Raw genomic sequence first — 18,858 nt, forward strand, 5'->3', positions numbered from 1 at the left:
CAGGATATCTCACATGGATCATGTAGCTTTTTTACAGAGACATTCTTACGATTTATAGAGACGGTTTTTCATTTTATTCTATAGAATGTGTTTAAGAAAGAAGATATTTATTGCAATCCTGTATAATTCTTTATCAACAAACCCGTTTCACGTTATTAATCAACTCAGGGGAAATAAAAAATTAGATAGATGAAAAATAACGATGATATAGGGAGACTAGAGATCGATAAAAGATGGTTCATTCTATCCTTAATATTGAGCTTGGGCCGCGCCTACTTTTAAATTAAAAGTAGACAGTTTCTTACAAGACCAACTATAAATCCAAAAACTTATGAACCCCTATGCCCTATTATTTATTGTTAAATGTGTATCCAACTTTAGCCGGACAATTATTTGATGATGTAGGAGTAATAATAATATCAACAAAGAAAATGGGCTAAAAATAACTTAACTTTAGTTGATTTGGGCAAGATAATGTGAATTATAACTATTTGCTAGTATTAAAGATGTGTGTCTTCACCTTATATCTCCTAATCTTACTTAAATTTTGAACTGAAATTATCTTATTATTGGAACTAATTCAAACTCACTAAATTTGCTTGTAACTTATTGAAACTTAGGTAAAGTTATGAAATTCGAAACTTATTCTTTTAGATTCATCCATATCATATGAATGCGTGAGTAACTAGTCAGAAAGATACTAAGATACTTTTCGAGTACGTTATTTTAACCTCATTCTTGTTTAACTTATACTCCCCCTGTTTTTTTTCACTTGCTACATTGTTGTTTTCACTAGTTTATATGAGATGTTCTTTTTAATCTTTTTTGGTGTACATTTTGGCCCTTTTAGCATTAAATGAGGTGGGGTAGTCTTACTTTTTGAAAGAAAAAGTAGTAAAAAAATCTCTTATTGCTCCAAAAAAGTACAAAACATAATAAAAAATTGTTATTTTTTGGTGGACCAAATCTTTAAATAAGGAAAGTTGATTTAATGTATCAGAATTTTTTCCTTGAATAATGCCAAAAAGGGGATTACTTCCCAAAATGTGTGACAAAATTTTTTATTTCCCTGCGTACCGTCCACGTAGGACGGCACGCGAAAATTTTTTTTTTTTTAAAACTGCAGTAAAACCGCTACTCGGAGTAGCGGTTAATGCATAAAAACCGCTACTCAGAGTAGCGGTTATTTTAAATAAACCGCTACTGAGTAGCGGTTTTCTTTAATGAACCGCTACTCCGAGTAGCGGTTTACAAGATTTGGACCCGAGTAAACCGCTACTCGGAGTAGCGGTTCATTAAAAAAAACCGCTACTCCGAGTAGCGGTTTACAAAAATCCCCAATTCCAGCCCTAACTCCCCAATTTTTTCAGATTTCGAAATTACTTCTCTCAAACTCTCTTCTCCCTCTCTCTCTTCCGACGACGCTCGCCGGTCGCCGCTCGCCGCTCGCCGCTCGCCGCTCGCCGCACGCCGCTCGCCGCTCGCCGCACGCCGCTCGCCGCACCTGACATCGCCGCACCTCGCCGCACCTCACCGCCGGAGCTCTCACCACTTTCGCCTGATTTTTGTGAGTTTCTTTTTTTTTTTAATTTTATTTAATTTGCTTAGAATGTTATATTTGCTATGTATTTTAGGTTTGTAACTGTTAGATGGAAATTGTTAAGTTTGATTAGTATAATTACTTGTTGATGGTTAAAAATTTAGCATATTGTGATGTTTGATTTTGTATGAATTTGAAGGTTAGTATAATTAGATGGTGATTAGTATAATTCGAAGGTTATTAGCATATTATTTAGTTGTTTGATTAGTATAATTTAGTTGTTGGTTGGTTAAAAATGGATTTGAGCAACTTGAGGAAGGTCATGATTTTGCATGAATTGTTGTGTTTAAGTTGTAAATACTACTAGTATAGATGAAAAATAGTGTTCATATTGTTTGAATGTGTAGAATAAGAATAACTTAAAGATTATGTTTTTTGTATGTAGAATATGGAACAACCTAAATATCCTCTATACCTTTATTGGAATGGTGAATTATCTCAAAACGATGTTGATATCGTACAGGGCGTGCCTACTTCTGCTGGATATACATCGACTTCTACATCTTCTACGTCTGCTGCCCATATATCTACCACATCAGCTTTGCTTTCACCTCCAGTCACTCAGAGGGCCTATCGACGCGCGTCTGACACTACTCCCCCTTCTCTTGATGCCATTGCAGAGACTCATGAAACCACACCTAGCTCATCTACACCTTCACAAAAGAAGAAGAGAGGGTTTTAGAAGTTTCATTTAGTGTTTATGTAGTTAGTTAACATTATTTTCTCACTCTAACTTGTAACTAAACTTTTTTTACATACATTTGAATGTGTATGAGTTGGTGATGAGTGATCAATGTGTGGCTTATATTTGGTGTTGTTGAATGGAATTTGATGCTGGATTTGCAGGTTGGATAATGTTGAAATTGGAGGTTGGATAATTGTTTGGAATTGCTGGAATTGCAGGTTGGATAATGTTGAAATTGGAGGTTGGATAATTGTTTGGAATTGCAGGTTGGATGTTGTTTGGGATTGGTGGAATTTTTTTGGCGTTCTGGCAGTTGGCCAGTTATGTGGGAAACAATTGACTGAGTTTTGTAGTGGGTACAAAACCGCTACTCAGAGTAGCGGTTTTAATGAATGAACCGCTACCTGGAGTAGCGGTTTACCCGAGGGAGGAAACCGCTACTCGGAGTAGCGGTTCACTCATTAAAACCGCTACTCTGAGTAGCGGTTTTGTTTGAAGTAAACCGCTACTCCGAGTAGCGGTTTACCTCCGTTAAAACAAAAAAAAAAAAATTTTTTTCGCGTGCCGTCCTACGTGGACGGTACGCAGGGAAATAAAAAATTTTCTAGCACATTTTGGGAATTAATCCCCTTTTTAGCATTATTCAAGGAAAAAATTCTAATGTATCAAGTAAAAAAAACAACCATTTAAAGAGAATTTAGTAAGTAAAAAAACGGGAAGGAAATATTATTTTATTTTTTTTGGACTTTTCCTAAGTATTTTCTTAATTTTTTAAAAGTTTTCTAACTTTTTATTTTTATTTTTTACAAACTTTTTTAAAATTGTATAATTTTATTTATTTATTTTAAAAATAAGCAAAAATGAGGTGAATAACATATTTCTTCCAATCACGATTCACGGGGAGCCAGCCGAGGATATATTATTAGATCCGTAATTTGATTTGGTTATGTACAAAAAAATGGTTGAAAGGTCAATGATTGAATAAGGCTAACTAACCTCTAAAAAAAGGTCAAACAAAGGCCAAAGTATCAAACTGCAACCAGCAAATCAAATCCCGACGTTGGAGCTTTGCTTGCCATGACTTTGGATTCGCTCTGTAAGTACAAACACCTGCAACTGCAATCTAACCCATTCATTTTTCTTGCTCTAGTTTCTATGTAATCTCCAATTCTTGCTCTTTTTTCCTGTTTCAGTGTTGAGCAAAAAAATTCTCAAACTTGTAGCCTGAAATTACTTTTGGGTTTTTGTCTTATTGAAAAAAGATTAGAGCTTTCTTTAGTAGTAAAACGTTTGGTTTAAACCCCAAAAAGAACAATGTATTAAAAACAAATATTACTTATTAAATTCGAAGGAGGAGATGGGGCTGGGAATTACAGTATACAGATTTTTGTATCAATCAGAGTAAACCAGTATCAGTATAACAATTACCAAGCTAAGCTTGGCCTAGTGGTAAGAGGTTAGGGGGTTCGATCTCCACTAGGGGCGCTTTGGAAGAGGGTTTTCCCTTACTATCCCTCCAAGGTTGGGTTAACATGCGAGAGGTTCCGATTTGGCTGTATCATGTGGTCCTCACTGGGGTCTGGGGACCCACAAAAAAGTAAATATTGTTTGAGTGTCTTTGTTTTTTTAATTGATTAGATGTTAATGCAATTATTTGATATGTAGGAAAACCTGAAAAAAAATCCTCCCAAGTTTAAGGCATAAAAAAAAATTGATCCTAAGTTTGACAAACTCGAAGAATGATCCGAATTTGATATGTTGTCACATGGATGATTTGATGACAGACGGAGTTAACTTCCCATTACTTCTCCCTCTCCTGTAGTATTAGATGGTGGTGGAGTCAATGGAAGGATTTTTTTTTGGGGGGTGGAGGTCAAGAGATCAAGAAGTAACGGAAACTTTGTTCTTATCATCATTAGTTCACTCAGGTGACTACATAGAAAACTAAGGATTGTTTTGTGAGTTTGTAAAACTTGAGATACTATTTGTTTCATGGCTTAAACTTTGGATTATTCATGTCATTCTTTTTCTATTAATGTATTTTACTGCCTTTCAGATTAGGCTATTCTCATTTATTCTTTTGCTGTATCCTAGATTTCAATCAAATTTAGCATTTATTTGTGGTGTAAATATCGAAAGTAATATGTCTTTTGAGATTGAGGGAGTATAAAATATATGAGTCATTTCTTTCTCAAAAAATTTCAGGTACCATCCTGTTTACTCTTCTGCTATTCTTTGTTTCCTGTAGCGCTAGACGTACATATTTGTTTCCGACCATAGAACACAAGTCTCCAAAGCAGCCTTTGCAGACTTCACGCCCATACAACCTTGCACATCGAGGTTCTAATGGAGAATTTCCTGAGGAAACTGCAGCTGCTTATCTGGTGTGTCTGAGCTTGATGATTCTGAGGAATAAATTTCATCCTCGAAACTTGAATATTCACTAGAAATTTAAGAAGTTGTGTGCTTGCTGCAGCACATACTTATGCAGTTGTTAAGTGGCTTGGTATGACTGTTTTGAAATGTCTATTACTTATGCTAGACCAATTAAAATATGTGTTCCTGTCTTTTGCATCACTCAACTCTCAAATATTAATGTATTTAGCCTTTGGCCTACTCTTCAGAAAACAAAAAGAAAATTTGAAATTCAATCTCCTTGGCATACTTACATGATTTGCTTTTAACAAGCTGCAATGTTTTTTTCACTAGTAACTCATAGCCTATAACTTTTTTAGTACAAATCTTACATATTTCAAGGTACCTTCTTCTAGCCAGTGCAAACTGGTGTTTCATACATTGGATCCTCACTTGTCTGTCCATATACTCGATTGTGTAATGCAGAAAGCCTGTTTTCTTTGCAGAGGTCTATAAAAGAAGGCGCAGACTTCATAGAAACAGACATCCTATCCTCCAAAGATGGTGTACTTATATGTTACCATGATGTAATTTTAGATGTTACTACAGATATTGCTGAGCATAAGGAGTTTGCAGACCGCAAAAGGACATATGATGTCCAAGGATTCACTATTACTGGCTTCTTCACTAGTGCGATACTCTGCCACTCCGAACTTCTATAGCTCCACGTTTTATCATGTTCATGAGATGCATTATGTTATAAATTATATGATTCTGAAGTAGAGAATACTCTTATACTGACGCGATATTTTCTTTGCGTGCAGTTGATTTTACATGGAAGGAACTTCAAACTTTGAGAGCTAAGCAAAGGTTCTCATTTAGGGATCAACAGTATAATGGTGAGTATAATGTTTCTTTTGACATTACAAGTACTTTGTTTTTTGTCAAACTGTCATTTGTGTTTGCTTTGTAATAAACTATTCCGGCATTAACCATTCCAATCATAAACCTGACAATGATTAACTATATATTTTCTAACATTAACTATATATTTTCTAACATACAGGAAAATTTCCTATTATTACTTTTGAAGAATACATCTCTATTGCTCTTAATGCTTCTAGAGTTGTCGGGATATATCCAGAAATAAAAGATCCCATATTTATCAACAAGCATGTAAGTTTTCTTTTTGTATGAATTAATTAATTGGAAATCATGTTTCCTTTGCCAATTGCCACACATCGGCTGCATATATCCTGTAAATGCAGATATTATACCCAGTTAATCTTGTAGATTTCGTGGTGGATGTCTTAAGTAATGGGATTTTTGAAGCGAGAGGACAGTATCAAGACTAAGAAATTGTGAGTAGGAGGAGATTTTGTTTTCATTTGTGGTGTGCAAATGATACGGTCTTGTTTCTTTCCAATGATTTGGAAATGTTTAAAACTGCCTTCCATTGTTTTCCACTCTTCAAGTTAGTGTTTGCATTATAGGCTATGAACTAGTATCCCAGTGGGTTAATCAAGTTTGTAGGGGCTTAATAGTAGTGCTAACAAGAAGAATAACATTAGTCAAATGCTTCTAAGAAACTCCCAATCTAGGTGCTCAAAGGAGTCAGACACTCTTAAATAACATAACTAATTACCCCTATAAGACATAGATTTATCAAAAAGATGAATTCTTTTGATTGCATGATGGACTCCCGTGAAAATCACTGGGGCGCGTGTAAACAAGGTGCTCTACCTAAGCGAGCTATAGTCCTTGTGTTTATGCTCCATATTTTAGCATATCTCCAATGGGGTCAATGTTAGTGCCATCACTCATTACCAGGGAATTAAAACTCTCCTGTTCCGTTACAGAACGGCCGTTCTGTAACGGATTTTGGATTTGCCGTTCCGCGAAATCCCGTTACGGAACGCCATAATAAAATTCACATACTTCTCGCCGCGTTGTCCGTTCCGTAACGCGAACTCGCCGCGTTAGAACGCTTTTATCCCCGTTATATATGTTTTTTTCAAACATTGGCCAAATTCTTTGTATGATTTAATTATATAGTTGATGAAACGTGATATTCTATTAGATTTATTATTTATATGTTGTAATAATGCTTCATAAACTAAAAAATGCAAATAAAGTTGAAACATATTTATGTGAATTTTTTTAAAAAAATCACGCCGCGTCGGCCGCGAAACGTTCTATTTGCCCGTTACAAGTCGTTCCCGCGACAACGTGACCGTTCCCGCGAACGCGACCGCGACCGCGCTCATTACAGGTACTCACAATTGGTGACTTGGTTCTCTTCTTGGTTGGTTGCGAGGTTAAAAAATGTAGCTCTTATTAATTTAAGGTCCCATTAAGTGATCCTATAAGAACTAGCTCATTTAGTCGTTAGCTCCTATAAAAGATGTAGCTCTTCTCAAGAAAACTAGATTGTTCGGTGAAGGTTCATTCTTCTTTTTATATCTCCTTATTAGGCTCACTTAGGCGTGGATCCCTTTCTTCATACGCAAGATCAGTGAGGGAGTGGTGAGATTGAGCGTCACTTACTTTTTACATCATGACCTTGTTACTTTCTCAAGGCATAAGATTTGTGAATATTACTAAAGTGGATATGTCAGTTTATACTATGAGACAATTGTGAGCTTCTTATTTTGGGGTTTGCAGACATAAATTGACACAAAATCCTGTGGCATGTGGTTTTAATGGCTATTTTGTGGTGTTATGATTTTATGAATGGTTATAATTTTTTGGGGTGAACTTGTCATCTAGTCTCTTAGATCATGTACAATGGGGTTTTTGGGAGGGCTCGCCAACTATCTCTACGGGAGAGAAAATGTAAAGCTACTTCTTACCTAACAATGGAGCTCCTAGATGTGTCTTGAGTGTATCTCCATGGAGACACTTTGAAAAGTGTATCTTGGAGGAGATACTATTTGGGAGAAATGGGAAATAACTCTCCAATATCCCAACCAATCAATTGGTGACACATGGCACAAAGGAATGAGTCTGATTGATTGACATGGGGACTATTACATAGTGAAAAATGAATAGATAGATCTTTAAAGAGATATATTGTTGTTGGGTGTTTTTTTGATATTATTTTGGAGAGTAGCTTGAAGAGAAAGAATAGTGGAGAGTTCACTGGAGAGTCATTACAATTGTACATGCTCTTAGAGGATTATGTTGTTTTCTCACCCTTTTTCTAAATCAAGCTTTTGTTGCTTTGCATCATTCCCTTATTATCTTTCAAGATATGCTGACAGAAGGTGATGCTCTCCTGTTCATGCTGTTGCATAGTTCGAGGGCTTGTGGTCCATTGGATTTTGGATTTTCACTCTCTTTTTTATCTTTTATTTGTAATAAGAAGTTGCTGAAAATAATCCGAACTATGTGATGCATAGGAAACATAGTGTCAAAACAAGGCCGCTTCGTATCGTATCGCTTGTGTTGTAAAAGTTTTTAAATCTAACGGACCGATACTACCGCATCGTAAAAGTGTAAAAAGCCGCATTTTAGGCAGATTCAAGGGATATCTCATGGTCTGAGCCGATATTTGGCGGTAAGACAACCACATCATCCCTTTCACGCATCACCGTGTCCGTTACCGCGATCGTGACTGAATCCGCATTTTCGAACTATGATAGGAAATTATCCCAACTCTAGGATTCCATATTAGATTCATGAATGGAGAAATTGAATCAAAATTTAGTTGGAATTGAAGTGCTGGGCAAGGATTTACCTTAACGTGAGATTATTTTCTTTACAAAAGTTCAGATTATTTGGTACAAATTCTCTAGTGGGAAACTTTTTTCTGCCATTGAATCATATTTTAGAATATTTGTATATAAGTTTCTTAGAAAAAAAGGCTGACATCATATAAATTCTAGGCTGCTGGTTTGAGATTTTGGAGAATTTACTTGTGTCATATGCTATGAAGAAATCATTCTTTGTCTACTTTTTGACAAGGGTTTTTTCACCAAATATCCCCGACAAATTAACAAATTCACCATATACCCTCAATGTTTCAGAAAAGCACCATATATCCTTGAGTTTCGAAAACTGTGCACCATATACCCTTTTCCTAACTGCCGTTAACCCACCGTTAGATTTATTTACGATTTTACCATCATTAAGCCCTAATCCTAATTTAAACTAACCCTAATCTAACCCTAACCCTTAATCTAATCCTACCCCTAAACCCTCCCCCTTACCCTAACCCTACTCCTTGGCAGCCCCCACCCCCTCCACCCCACCCCAGCCCCTACCGCTCCTCCTCCCCCACCGCTGTTGCGCGTGCCGGCCTCCCCACCCCCTATGCGTCCGTTCACCGCCGACCTCCCCTCACCCCCTTCCTTGTCGATTTTCCAGCCCGACCTTTCGAATTCCCCACCCCACCCCTCCCCCTCGAACGCTAAACCCCCACCCCTCTCCTTCGAACACCGGCGACCATGAAGCTCGAGAATTAATGACGAAATCGACGGGGAATTCGAAGGGTGGCTGGGGAAATCGACGGGAATTTCGAAGGGTTGTCGGGGGGGTGAGGAAATCGACGGGGAGGGGGTGGGGGGGCGACTGGGAAATCGACGGGGAGGGTTGGGGGAGCGACTGGGAAATCGATGGGGAGGGCTGGGGGAGCAGCGGTGGAGGGAGGGGAGGGGGTGGGGGGAGCGGCAGTGGAGGGCAGGGGTGGGGGAGCGGCAGTTGAGGGGAGGGGAGGGGGTGGGGTGGAGGGAAAGGGGAGGGGTTGGGGCTGGCAGGGTGTTAGGGTTAGGGGTGGATTAGGGTTATGGGTTAGGGTAATGGTTTAGGTTTAAGATTAGAGTTAGAGTTAGAGTTAGAGTTAGAGTTAGAGTTAGGATTAGATTAGAAGTAGGTTTTATGGTTAATAATGGCAAAATGGTAAATAAAACTAACGGTGAGTTAACGGAAGTTAGGAAAAGGGTATCCGGTGCACGTTTTCGAAAACTCAAGGGTATACGAATATACAATGCATTTCTGAAACATTGAGGGTATTTGGTGAAAAAGCCCTTTTGACAATTATTCCCTCTGCCCCATACAAGTAAAGCATTAGATACCAAACAACATTAATTGAAGCTTGTGGTAAATCTTGCTCAATATTTCAACCAATAAAATGAACTTCAATAAACAAAAACAACACCAACATTACAACAAAGTAAATAATTAGAATAGAAAAGTTTTAAATACGCACTATATTTTGGGACAACCAAAACGGATACAAGCACTATATTTTGGGACAACCAAAATGAAGTACAAGCACTATATTTTGGGACAACCAAAATAGAATACCTATATTTTGGGACAAAGGGAGTAAAGCAAGGTCTGGAGAATCTTACAGAAGCTTGCTTCTATGTAGTGTGGTCTTAGCAGGCTGGAACTTCTCATGATAATAATAGTTGTCTTGTTTCTGATTATAGAAAGCCTTGTGCTACTTCTACCTATCCTTTAGATAGATATAGCATCACTTTCCCGAGGGCTGATTATTTTGATGGTGATTTCTGATTGATTTAATGAAACTTCTAACCTATATTGTTATGGTCAGAGTTTAAGCTTGAAACTCTTTAACTAATGAAGGAGATAAAGAACTAGAGAGAGAGAGTGATAGAGAGAAGAGAAAGAAGTGTTTTTGTTGTATTATTTCTGAATACTATGCAACAGCATTGGAGGTGTATTATACAAGAGAGTATGAGGTGTATAACAACTTGTAACCACCTTGTAACTAACTCTTAACAAACTATTTTGTTTGTTTATTACAAGTAGATATGTAACTAACATATCTAAGACATAACTGAGTTATGTAATACCAACACCCCCCCTCAAACTTGGAATGGGTGAAGCAGAAACCAAACCAAGTTTGGAAGAAAGCAAATTATGCTGTGCACTAGGTAGAATCTTTGTGAAGATATCACCAAGTTGATTCTGAGTAGGTAAATAAGTTAATTGGAGCAATCCTTCAAGAACTTTGTCTCTTGTGAAGTGGCAATCCACTTCTATGTGCTTAGTTCTTTCATGGAAAATGGGATTTCTTGCAATGTGAATGGCTGATTGATTGTCACAATGCAAAACCACAGGATGAGATTGGAAACACCAAATTCTTCAAGTAATCTCACAACCCAAGTCACTTCACTAGCAGCTTGTGACATTGCTCTATATTCAGCCTCAGAGGAACTTTTTGAGATGGTGCCTTGCTTCTTTGATTTCCAGCTAACAGGAGAGTTGCCTAGAAGCAAGATGTACCCAGTGACTGATCTTCTAGTAGTTGGATATGCTGCCCAATCAGAATCACTGAAAGCCTGTAAAGTGAGCTGATCAGTAGCTTTAAGCAGAATACCCTGACCAGCAGTGTGTTTGATGTATCTGAGAGTATGTGTGAGAGCTTGAACATGAGAGAGCCTTGGACTATGCATAAATTGGCTGAGAGATTGAACAGCAAACGCAAGATCAGGTCGAGTGTGAGTTAAGAAGTTTAACTTGCCCACATAACACCTATATAATTCAACATCATCATATATAGGAGTATCATCTGCTGAAAGTTTGAGATTTAAAGGAAAAGGAGCAACTGCAGCCTTGTGTAAATCAAAAGGACATTCATTGAGCAGTTCCTTAGTAAATTTCTTCTGAGTGAGGATATAACCAGCAGGAGTATGACTGATTTCTATGCCAAGGAAGTAGTGTAGGAGACCCAAGTCTTTAATACTGAAGATGTTATGCAAGTGAGACTTCAAGGCTGTGATTGTAGCTTCATTAGAACCGGTGATGATAATATCATCTACATAAACAGCAGCTAGAGTAGTATCACCATGTTCTTTCTTCAAAAACAAAGAATAGTCATTTTTAGACTGCACAAAACCTTGAGAGAGAAGTTCATCAACAAGCCTAGCAAACCATTGTCTAGAGGCTTGTTTGAGGCCATAAAGTGACCTTTTTAGTTTGCAAACAGTGCCTTTAGGAGCTTCAACACCAGCAGGGACCCTCATATAAACTTCTTCATGTAAAAAACCATGAAGGAAGGCATTATTTACATCTAATTGGAAGATCTTCCATTGTTTACTAGCTGCATAAGAGATCAAGCATCTCACAATAGACATCTTACTACTGGAGAGAATGTTTCTGAGTAGTCAAGGCCATATTTCTGAGTGAAACCCTTTGCCACCAAACGAGCCTTGTATCTTTCTATAGTACCATCAGCATGTTTCTTAATTTTGTACACCCATTTAGAGCCTATGGCTTTCTTTCCTTTGGGAAGTGGAACAAAATCCCATGTACCATTCTGTTGCAAGGCATTGACTTCTTTCTTCATAGCTTCTACCCAATTAGAATCAGTAGCAGCTTCATGATATGATGTGGGTTCAACAGTATCAATAGTAGAAGTAACAAGAGCTTTGTGAGAGGAGGGAAGAGTTGCATAAGAGACTAAGTTGCACCAATGTGTAACTGAATTGGAACACACAAAATCTTGTAAATGAGCAGGAGTTTTAATGACTCTAGAAGATCTTCTTGGAGGTGATGAGTGAATAATAGGTTGGGAAGTGGTGACAGGATCATCATTGATGATAAGAGAAGGATTTGAAGAAGCAGGAGGAGAAGAGTCATTAGGAGGAGAAGAAGAATGTGTGGGAGAAGTAGGAGGAGTAGTGGAAGGTGGGAAAATATCATGTGAAATAGCAGGATTAGAAGTGGTAACAAGAAGAAAAAATTGTGTTGAATAAGTGTGTTTAGGATGAGATGAGAGATGAAATGGAAAATGTTTTTCATGAAAGTGAATGTCTCTGGAAATTATAATTTTGTTGGTGCTAAGATTGAGAACTTTATAGGCTTTGTGAGTGGTAGGATAACCTAGGAAGACACAAGATTGAGCTCTTGGATCAAATTTAAGTCTCTTAGTAGAAGGAGTAGAAATGTAACATAGGCATCCAAAGACTTTCAAGTTAGATATGTCAGGTGGTGTGTGAAAAAGTTTTTCATAAGGTGAAGAAAAGTTGATGCTTTTGAGAGGCATTCTATTAACAAGATAGGTAGCAGTTAAAATACATTCATTCCAATATTTAGAAGGCAGTTGAGATTGAATGGACAAAGCTCTAGCTGTCTCTAAGAGATGTTTGTGTTTTCTCTCCACAATCCCATTCTGTTGTGGAGTGTTACTGCAACTTCTCTGCTGGATAATACCTTTGCTAAGAAGCAAATGTTTCATATGTCCTTCTGTCAAATCAGGTGCATTATCTGATCTTATAATTTTGACTTTCAAGTCAAACTGGTTTTCCACATATTGCAAGAATTGAGTCATAACAGAAACAGAATCCTTTTTATTCTTCAAGAAATGAGTCCATGTCATTCTTGTGTAATCATCTACTATAGTAAGAAATTGATTACAACCATGATGATCAGAAATAGCATAAGGTCCCCATACATCTAAATGCAACAATTCAAAGGGCCTAATAGTTTGAATAGAACTGACAGGAAAAGAAGATCTTGTTTGTTTAGCTAAGGGACAAACATTGCAAAAACACTCAGCTATGTACCCTTTTACATCAAGACCTGTAGCACTCTTTATTCTTCCAAAAGATAAGTGTCCCATCCTCAAATGCCATAGCTTGGCTTCTTCAATTTCAGTGGAAGAGGTAGAAGTAAGTGCAGTAGCAGACAAGGTTTTATTAGTTGTCACAACATTAGATGACAGAAGGGAAGCATCCAGCATATAAAGACCTTTCTCCAATCTACCAAGCACAATTTGCTTGTTCAAGAAAAGGTCCAGAAGCAGACATGTATCATTCACAAATGATATGGAGCAGTTAGCATCATGACACAGTTTAGAAACAGATATTAAGTTAAACTGAAATCCTGGCACATGTAGAACATTCTTTAGATGCACAATACCTCCTAAAGAAATGGTGCCTTTATGCTCAACTTTGATTTTAGTACCATCAGGTATAGTTATCATAGGATTTGGTGTGTAATTTTATCATATGAATCAAACATATGTAAATCTGAGCACATGTGATCACTTGCACCACTGTCTAATATCCAAGAAGTATGATATTTAGAGAGTAAACAGATATTACCTGTCAATTGAGAGCTGACAGCTAAACCAATTGCTGATTCATAATCAGAACTTGGAGTTTGTTGCTTTTCCAGATACTGTAAGAATTGCTTGTGTTGTTCTTGTGTAAGTGTAGCATGAACAACTGATTTTTCAGCAGAGTTTTCAAGCAAATCAGATTGAACTGATGCAGCAATTCTTTTGCCTTTGTACTTAGTATCTTTGGGATATCCATGAAGCTTCCAACATTTGTCAATGGTATGATTCTTCATCTTGCAGTGATCACAAAACAAGTGATTCTTAATGGGCACTCTTGCATTATTGTGGACGAAATTCTTGGAAAAATAAGGCTTATCATTCATCCTACTTGCTGCAAATGCTATATTATCAGTGTTTGAACTAGACCTCAAATGTGCTAGTTCCTTGTGAGTCTCTTCTTATAACAATAAACCATATGCTTTAGATATGGTTGGGAGTGGATTCATCATGAGTATTGTACTCTTAGTATGAACAAATCTTTCATTTGTTTTCATTAACAATTGAATTAACCTTTGCTCCTGCTGAGATTTTTCCAACTTCTGAGTAAGAGTACAACTGCATCCAGTACACTCACAAGAAGGCAAAGGTTCTAATCCATCCAACTGGTCCCACAGCAACTTTATTTTTGTGAAGAAGCTAGTGATTCCTTCATCTTCTCCTTGTGAAATGTCACCAAGTTGTTGTTGTACAGAATACAACTGTGGGCCTGAAGATTGACTGAATCTTTCTTCTAAGTCAAGCCATATCTCTCTGGCTGTCTTGAAATAGAGGACACTTCTGCTTATTGAGGATTCCAGAGAATTTAGAATCCAAGATATCACCAAGTCATTGCATCTATTCCATAATTTGAAACTTGTAGAAGTTATTGCAGGTTTAGTTAGTGATCCATCTACGAAACATAACTTGTTTCTTGCTGATAAAGCAATGGTCATAGATCTTCTCCAATCATTGAAACCAGCACCATTGAAGACAGAATTCACTAACTTTGATGAATTAACATCAGAATTGTTCAAGAAATATTCTGAACTAGGATTCTGAGATGAATCTTGAGTGTTTGAAGAGTTTTCAGTTGACATTTTGCTCTTGATTATCAACTAAAGTAAATCAGATTGTCTGAATTTCTTTTGCGGAATTTTTCTTTGAAAGAAAGCTGATCTAATGATCAATGGCAGATTTATCGCAGGATCTTTATAACTCCTGCTCTGATACCATGTCAGAGTTTAAGCTTGAAACTCTTTAACTAATGAAAGAGATAAAGAACTAGAGAGAGAGAGTGATAGAGAGAAGAGAAAGAAGTGTTTCTGTTGTATTATTTCTGAATACTATGCAACAGCATTGGAGGTGTATTTATACAAGAGAGTATGAGGTGTATAACAACTTGTAACCACCTTGTAACTAACTCTTAACAAACTATTTTGTTTGTTTATTACAAGTAGATATGTAACTAACATATCTAAGACATAACTGAGTTATGTAATACCAACAGTTATAGCTGAACTTTCCCGGTGAGCTTGATACTCCCTCTGTTCCATGAAGGACTACTCACGTGTCTTGTACATGGTCTCTATTGCACAACTTTGACCATTGATATCTTCAGTCAAGTATTAGTAAAAATTATGAAAGATGATAATTAATATATCATGTTGAGACGAATCTAAAACACCCCACATGTTTTTATTTGTAATATGTATAAATTACAAAACGCAGTCAAAATTTTGTAACTTTGACCACATGAATTGTAAGTGAGTTTTTCTTCATGGAACAGAGGTAGTATTAGTTCGTTAATTGCTCAGACATGTAATTAAGTTTGTCCGTATATTGAAATTGTTCATTTCTTGCAAGGCTTTTCATTAATTTACTTTTTAGTTCATGAGCGAAATTTATTCAATAACTATTTATCTGTTTTCTTTAAATTTGGAAAGTTCACTTATTGTAATGCATTATATATTTATTGAAACAACAATTTGGATTTGCTTTTGGCAGGTGAAATGGCCAAATGGGAAGAAGTTTGAGGATGTTTTTCTCGACACTCTCAAGAAGCATGATTACAGGGGTTCATATTTATCGAAAAGTTGGCTAAAACAGCCTTGTTTTATCCAATCATTTGCTCCAACATCTCTTGTGTACATACAAAATAAGACAGATCTGCCCAAAATCTTCTTGATTGGTGACACAGCTTGGCGAACAGAAGATACTAACCAGGTTTCAAACCCTTCTTTCAGTTTTATTGTACTTTTGAGGGTGGGATAACTTACCTTCGTTTACAAGGATATTCTAAGTCGGTGGTGACAAAAAAAATCTTAACTTCTGCACTGAGAAACAAATCATCACCCCTAAATCAAGTTTAAAATGCATATTTGCATCTTCAAGATACACTTTTGAACTGCATATTACAATTTTAGTTTGTGAAGTGCTGAACAGGAAATGTGCTGTATGAGATGTTACTGTAATCTGTCATTTTCTAAGAAGTTACGAGAAATATTGCCAGAATTTTTGGCTAGTCCAAGTGTAGTATGTGCTCATGCATTGATGCAGGGCTATGAATTCACTCGTACTAACAAGAAAGTTCCAGTTGGTGGGGTAAAATATTATCTCAATGAATTTTCTTTTCCTGTTGTTGTACACACTACACAGGTGGTGATTCTCAACGAAAACAGTCTAATAATCCTTGTCTTATAATTTAAAATCTTGGACAACTGATGGAATCTTTGCAGAACATATATGGGTCGTTTGGTTCATTATTTTTAGGTTTCAAGAAATAGATTCAATTACCGATTCCCTTTCTTCTTGTTTGGTTCAACCCCACATCAATCCCTTACCATTACTTAATAGTAATGGATTCTCCCACTTTGTTACCTTCCCCTCCCCTCAAGTAACAAAATCCATTACTTGAAGGTAATGGTTACCCTCTATTTTCATTACTTGGCTTGAACCAAACACTCAATAAAAGCAACCATTTTTGTTACCATTCCCCTCCTCTATTTGTATCCATTCCCTTTCCATTTCATATATTGAACCAAACGACCCCATAATATGATACTTTTTTCATTTTGAAACATGTAATTTTGGGGATGAATATCTTTTTCCTTTGCAGAACATATAAATCATAAACTATTGTCAAAGTGGAGTGAAAATCTAGTGTTTCTGCATTACTTGCATTGTGGTTGATACATGATCTTATTCTGATTAATACTAAAAATGTAACTAACGATCTGCAGACTTACTGGGAAGTCACTTCAGATTCTTACTTTGAGTACATCAAAAAGTATGTTGTTGGTATTGGACCATGGAAGGATACGGTGGTTCCGTCAGTAAACAATTATTTGCAACCCCCGACTAATCTCGTTGTCAGAGCACATGCTTACAGTCTTATGGTGAGTAATTCTTCTTTTGATTATTTGTTATCCACCAGTAAACTTCATGCTGCAGAGTATGCTATTGATGTGATTAGAGATTTCTCATTGACTCATGTAAGCTAGAATTGACGTATCTTTGAGTTGTGAATGTAGGTTGTTGACTTGTTGGATTTTCAAAGGTTTTAAACTTAGCACCAAATAAAGCATACATATTGTGCACTATATATACTTTACAAAGTACTTGCATTGAAGTTGCAAAATGTATCTATATGGTTATCTTTAACTTCCTGAACTTCTAGAACTAGTTACTTAGATCGGCTGAGAACTATATCTAGTTGATAGGTACAAAAAAAACATGACGTTTCCTGGTTACATCTGTGGTGGGAGTGTCTTTATTCTCACTCTCTGAGCTCCTAGCTGTTTCAATGTGCTGCACTCCACGAGATCCTTAAGTACTCTCTCCGTCCCTGTTTGTTTTCCCTACTGAGTTTTCTTATCTTTTAGATATTTGGTTGGGTGAAGTTGATAAAAGACAAAATTGGTCGGACCAAATAGAGTGAATGTGAGAGTAAGGTGGTAGTTCACAATTGTCAAATTTTGTATATATGGGGAAATCTTTTGGGGACATCCTGAAAAAAAATTTGGGGCAAACAAAATACGACAGAGGGAGTACAAAGCTGTTATCTTGTCCAGTCACTTATACTGATTTTCTGAAAACTTTGGTATGTTAAGTTCTTGTTAAGATACCAAGGAATAAGCAAACAGTTAGCTATCTCATTTCAATCTCAAATATTGTTTGTTTTATCTTTCAATGGCAACTTGTTCATTTGCACAATCGAGGACCTTATGCCAAGTTTTCCTGTTGTTTCATCCAGGTACATCCGTACACCTTTCGGAATGAGAATCAATACCTACACTTTGACTTTCATCAAGATCCATACACTGAATTCGACTTCTGGATAAACAAGATGGGGATCGATGGCCTCTTTACAGATTTCACGGGAAGCCTTCACAACTTCCAACAATGGACCTCTCCTCTCTCTCCCGGGATGATCAAGAACCATGATTAGAAATATTGACAAAGCATTCTTTGAGATTCTTCAAGCAGCAGAAATGCTACTAGTTACGGTAACTTTATGCGATTCGCTATCATTCTTAAAAGGATATTTTGTGCATAATGTTCTTCTTTTTAGAATTTCCCCTTTATGGCATCATCTCCACTTCAACTGGTGAGCAATGTAGATAATGTTCATTCTGTAGAGTTCCCTTCTCCAGACTACATAAATCTGTTTTACATTTATGGGAACACTATATATTTGTAGCACATAAATTAACCTTCTTATTCTCATATCTCATAATAAAGATTGCAGTACATTAGATCTTTAGCTGTTTTGCCACAATATTAGTGTCCTTGAAATTGTCTGCTCGGCCTCTATCAGGTTTTGCACTGTGTTTGGTTCATGTGTGATAAAATTTTTCCAATAGCTTTTTTCAATCTAAGTAGGATTGGTGGTACAGCAGACGGTTCTTTCCAGTGTAGCCTCGGTTTGGCTGATCATTCTGCTAGCATCTGCCTTCGTTTGGCTGCCTCTCAGCACGCCTGTGTCCTTTGTCTGTAGTGACAAGCTTAGGAATCAACATTTCCTGTTTCTGTTTTTATAATAAAGCCAATTATGCAGAAATGGTTGTTTCATCAGTATCTCAATCAACAGTAATGGGTTAGGGTTATGTGCTGTGCAGAATAATAACTTCTCCACCAATATGCCTA

The 18,858-nt window shown here is 36.9% G+C and overlaps 1 protein-coding gene across 6 annotated transcripts; it reads left to right on the top strand.

Annotated features, from left to right (window-relative positions):
• Window positions 1–3,222: 3,222 nt before the first annotated feature.
• On the top strand, window positions 3,223–18,475 carry LOC104907898 (glycerophosphodiester phosphodiesterase GDPD5). Of its 6 annotated transcripts, none has more exons than XM_010696923.4 (8): window positions 3,223–3,381; window positions 4,491–4,669; window positions 5,147–5,330; window positions 5,465–5,539; window positions 5,707–5,816; window positions 15,718–15,936; window positions 16,953–17,108; window positions 17,966–18,475. In XM_010696923.4, the coding sequence occupies exons 1-8, from the start codon at window positions 3,363–3,365 to the stop codon at window positions 18,158–18,160; spliced, it is 1,137 nt and encodes a 378-aa protein (XP_010695225.2). In that variant the 5' UTR covers window positions 3,223–3,362; the 3' UTR covers window positions 18,161–18,475. The 6 variants fall into 6 exon arrangements, with proteins under 6 accessions (XP_010695225.2, XP_010695226.2, XP_048500318.1 ...); XM_010696924.3 differs by having other exon boundaries at window positions 3,234–3,381; window positions 4,534–4,791; XM_048644361.2 differs by lacking the exon at window positions 3,223–3,381 and adding an exon at window positions 3,459–3,882.
• Window positions 18,476–18,858: the final 383 nt, after the last annotated feature.

The sequence above is a fragment of the Beta vulgaris genome, chromosome 5 (assembly GCF_026745355.1).
Source record: "Beta vulgaris subsp. vulgaris cultivar EL10 chromosome 5, EL10.2, whole genome shotgun sequence".
In the NCBI taxonomy this organism is placed as follows: Eukaryota; Viridiplantae; Streptophyta; class Magnoliopsida; order Caryophyllales; family Amaranthaceae; genus Beta; species Beta vulgaris.

Coding starts and splice junctions, on each gene's coding strand:
- LOC104907898 (XM_010696922.4), top strand. CDS start 4,114: ATGGTGGTGGAGTCAATGGAAGGATTTTTTTTTGGGGGGTGGAGGTCA. Junction 5,540..5,706: donor TAGGGATCAACAGTATAATG/GTGAGTATAATG, acceptor TCTAACATACAG/GAAAATTTCCTATTATTACT. Junction 17,109..17,965: donor CACATGCTTACAGTCTTATG/GTGAGTAATTCT, acceptor TGTTTCATCCAG/GTACATCCGTACACCTTTCG.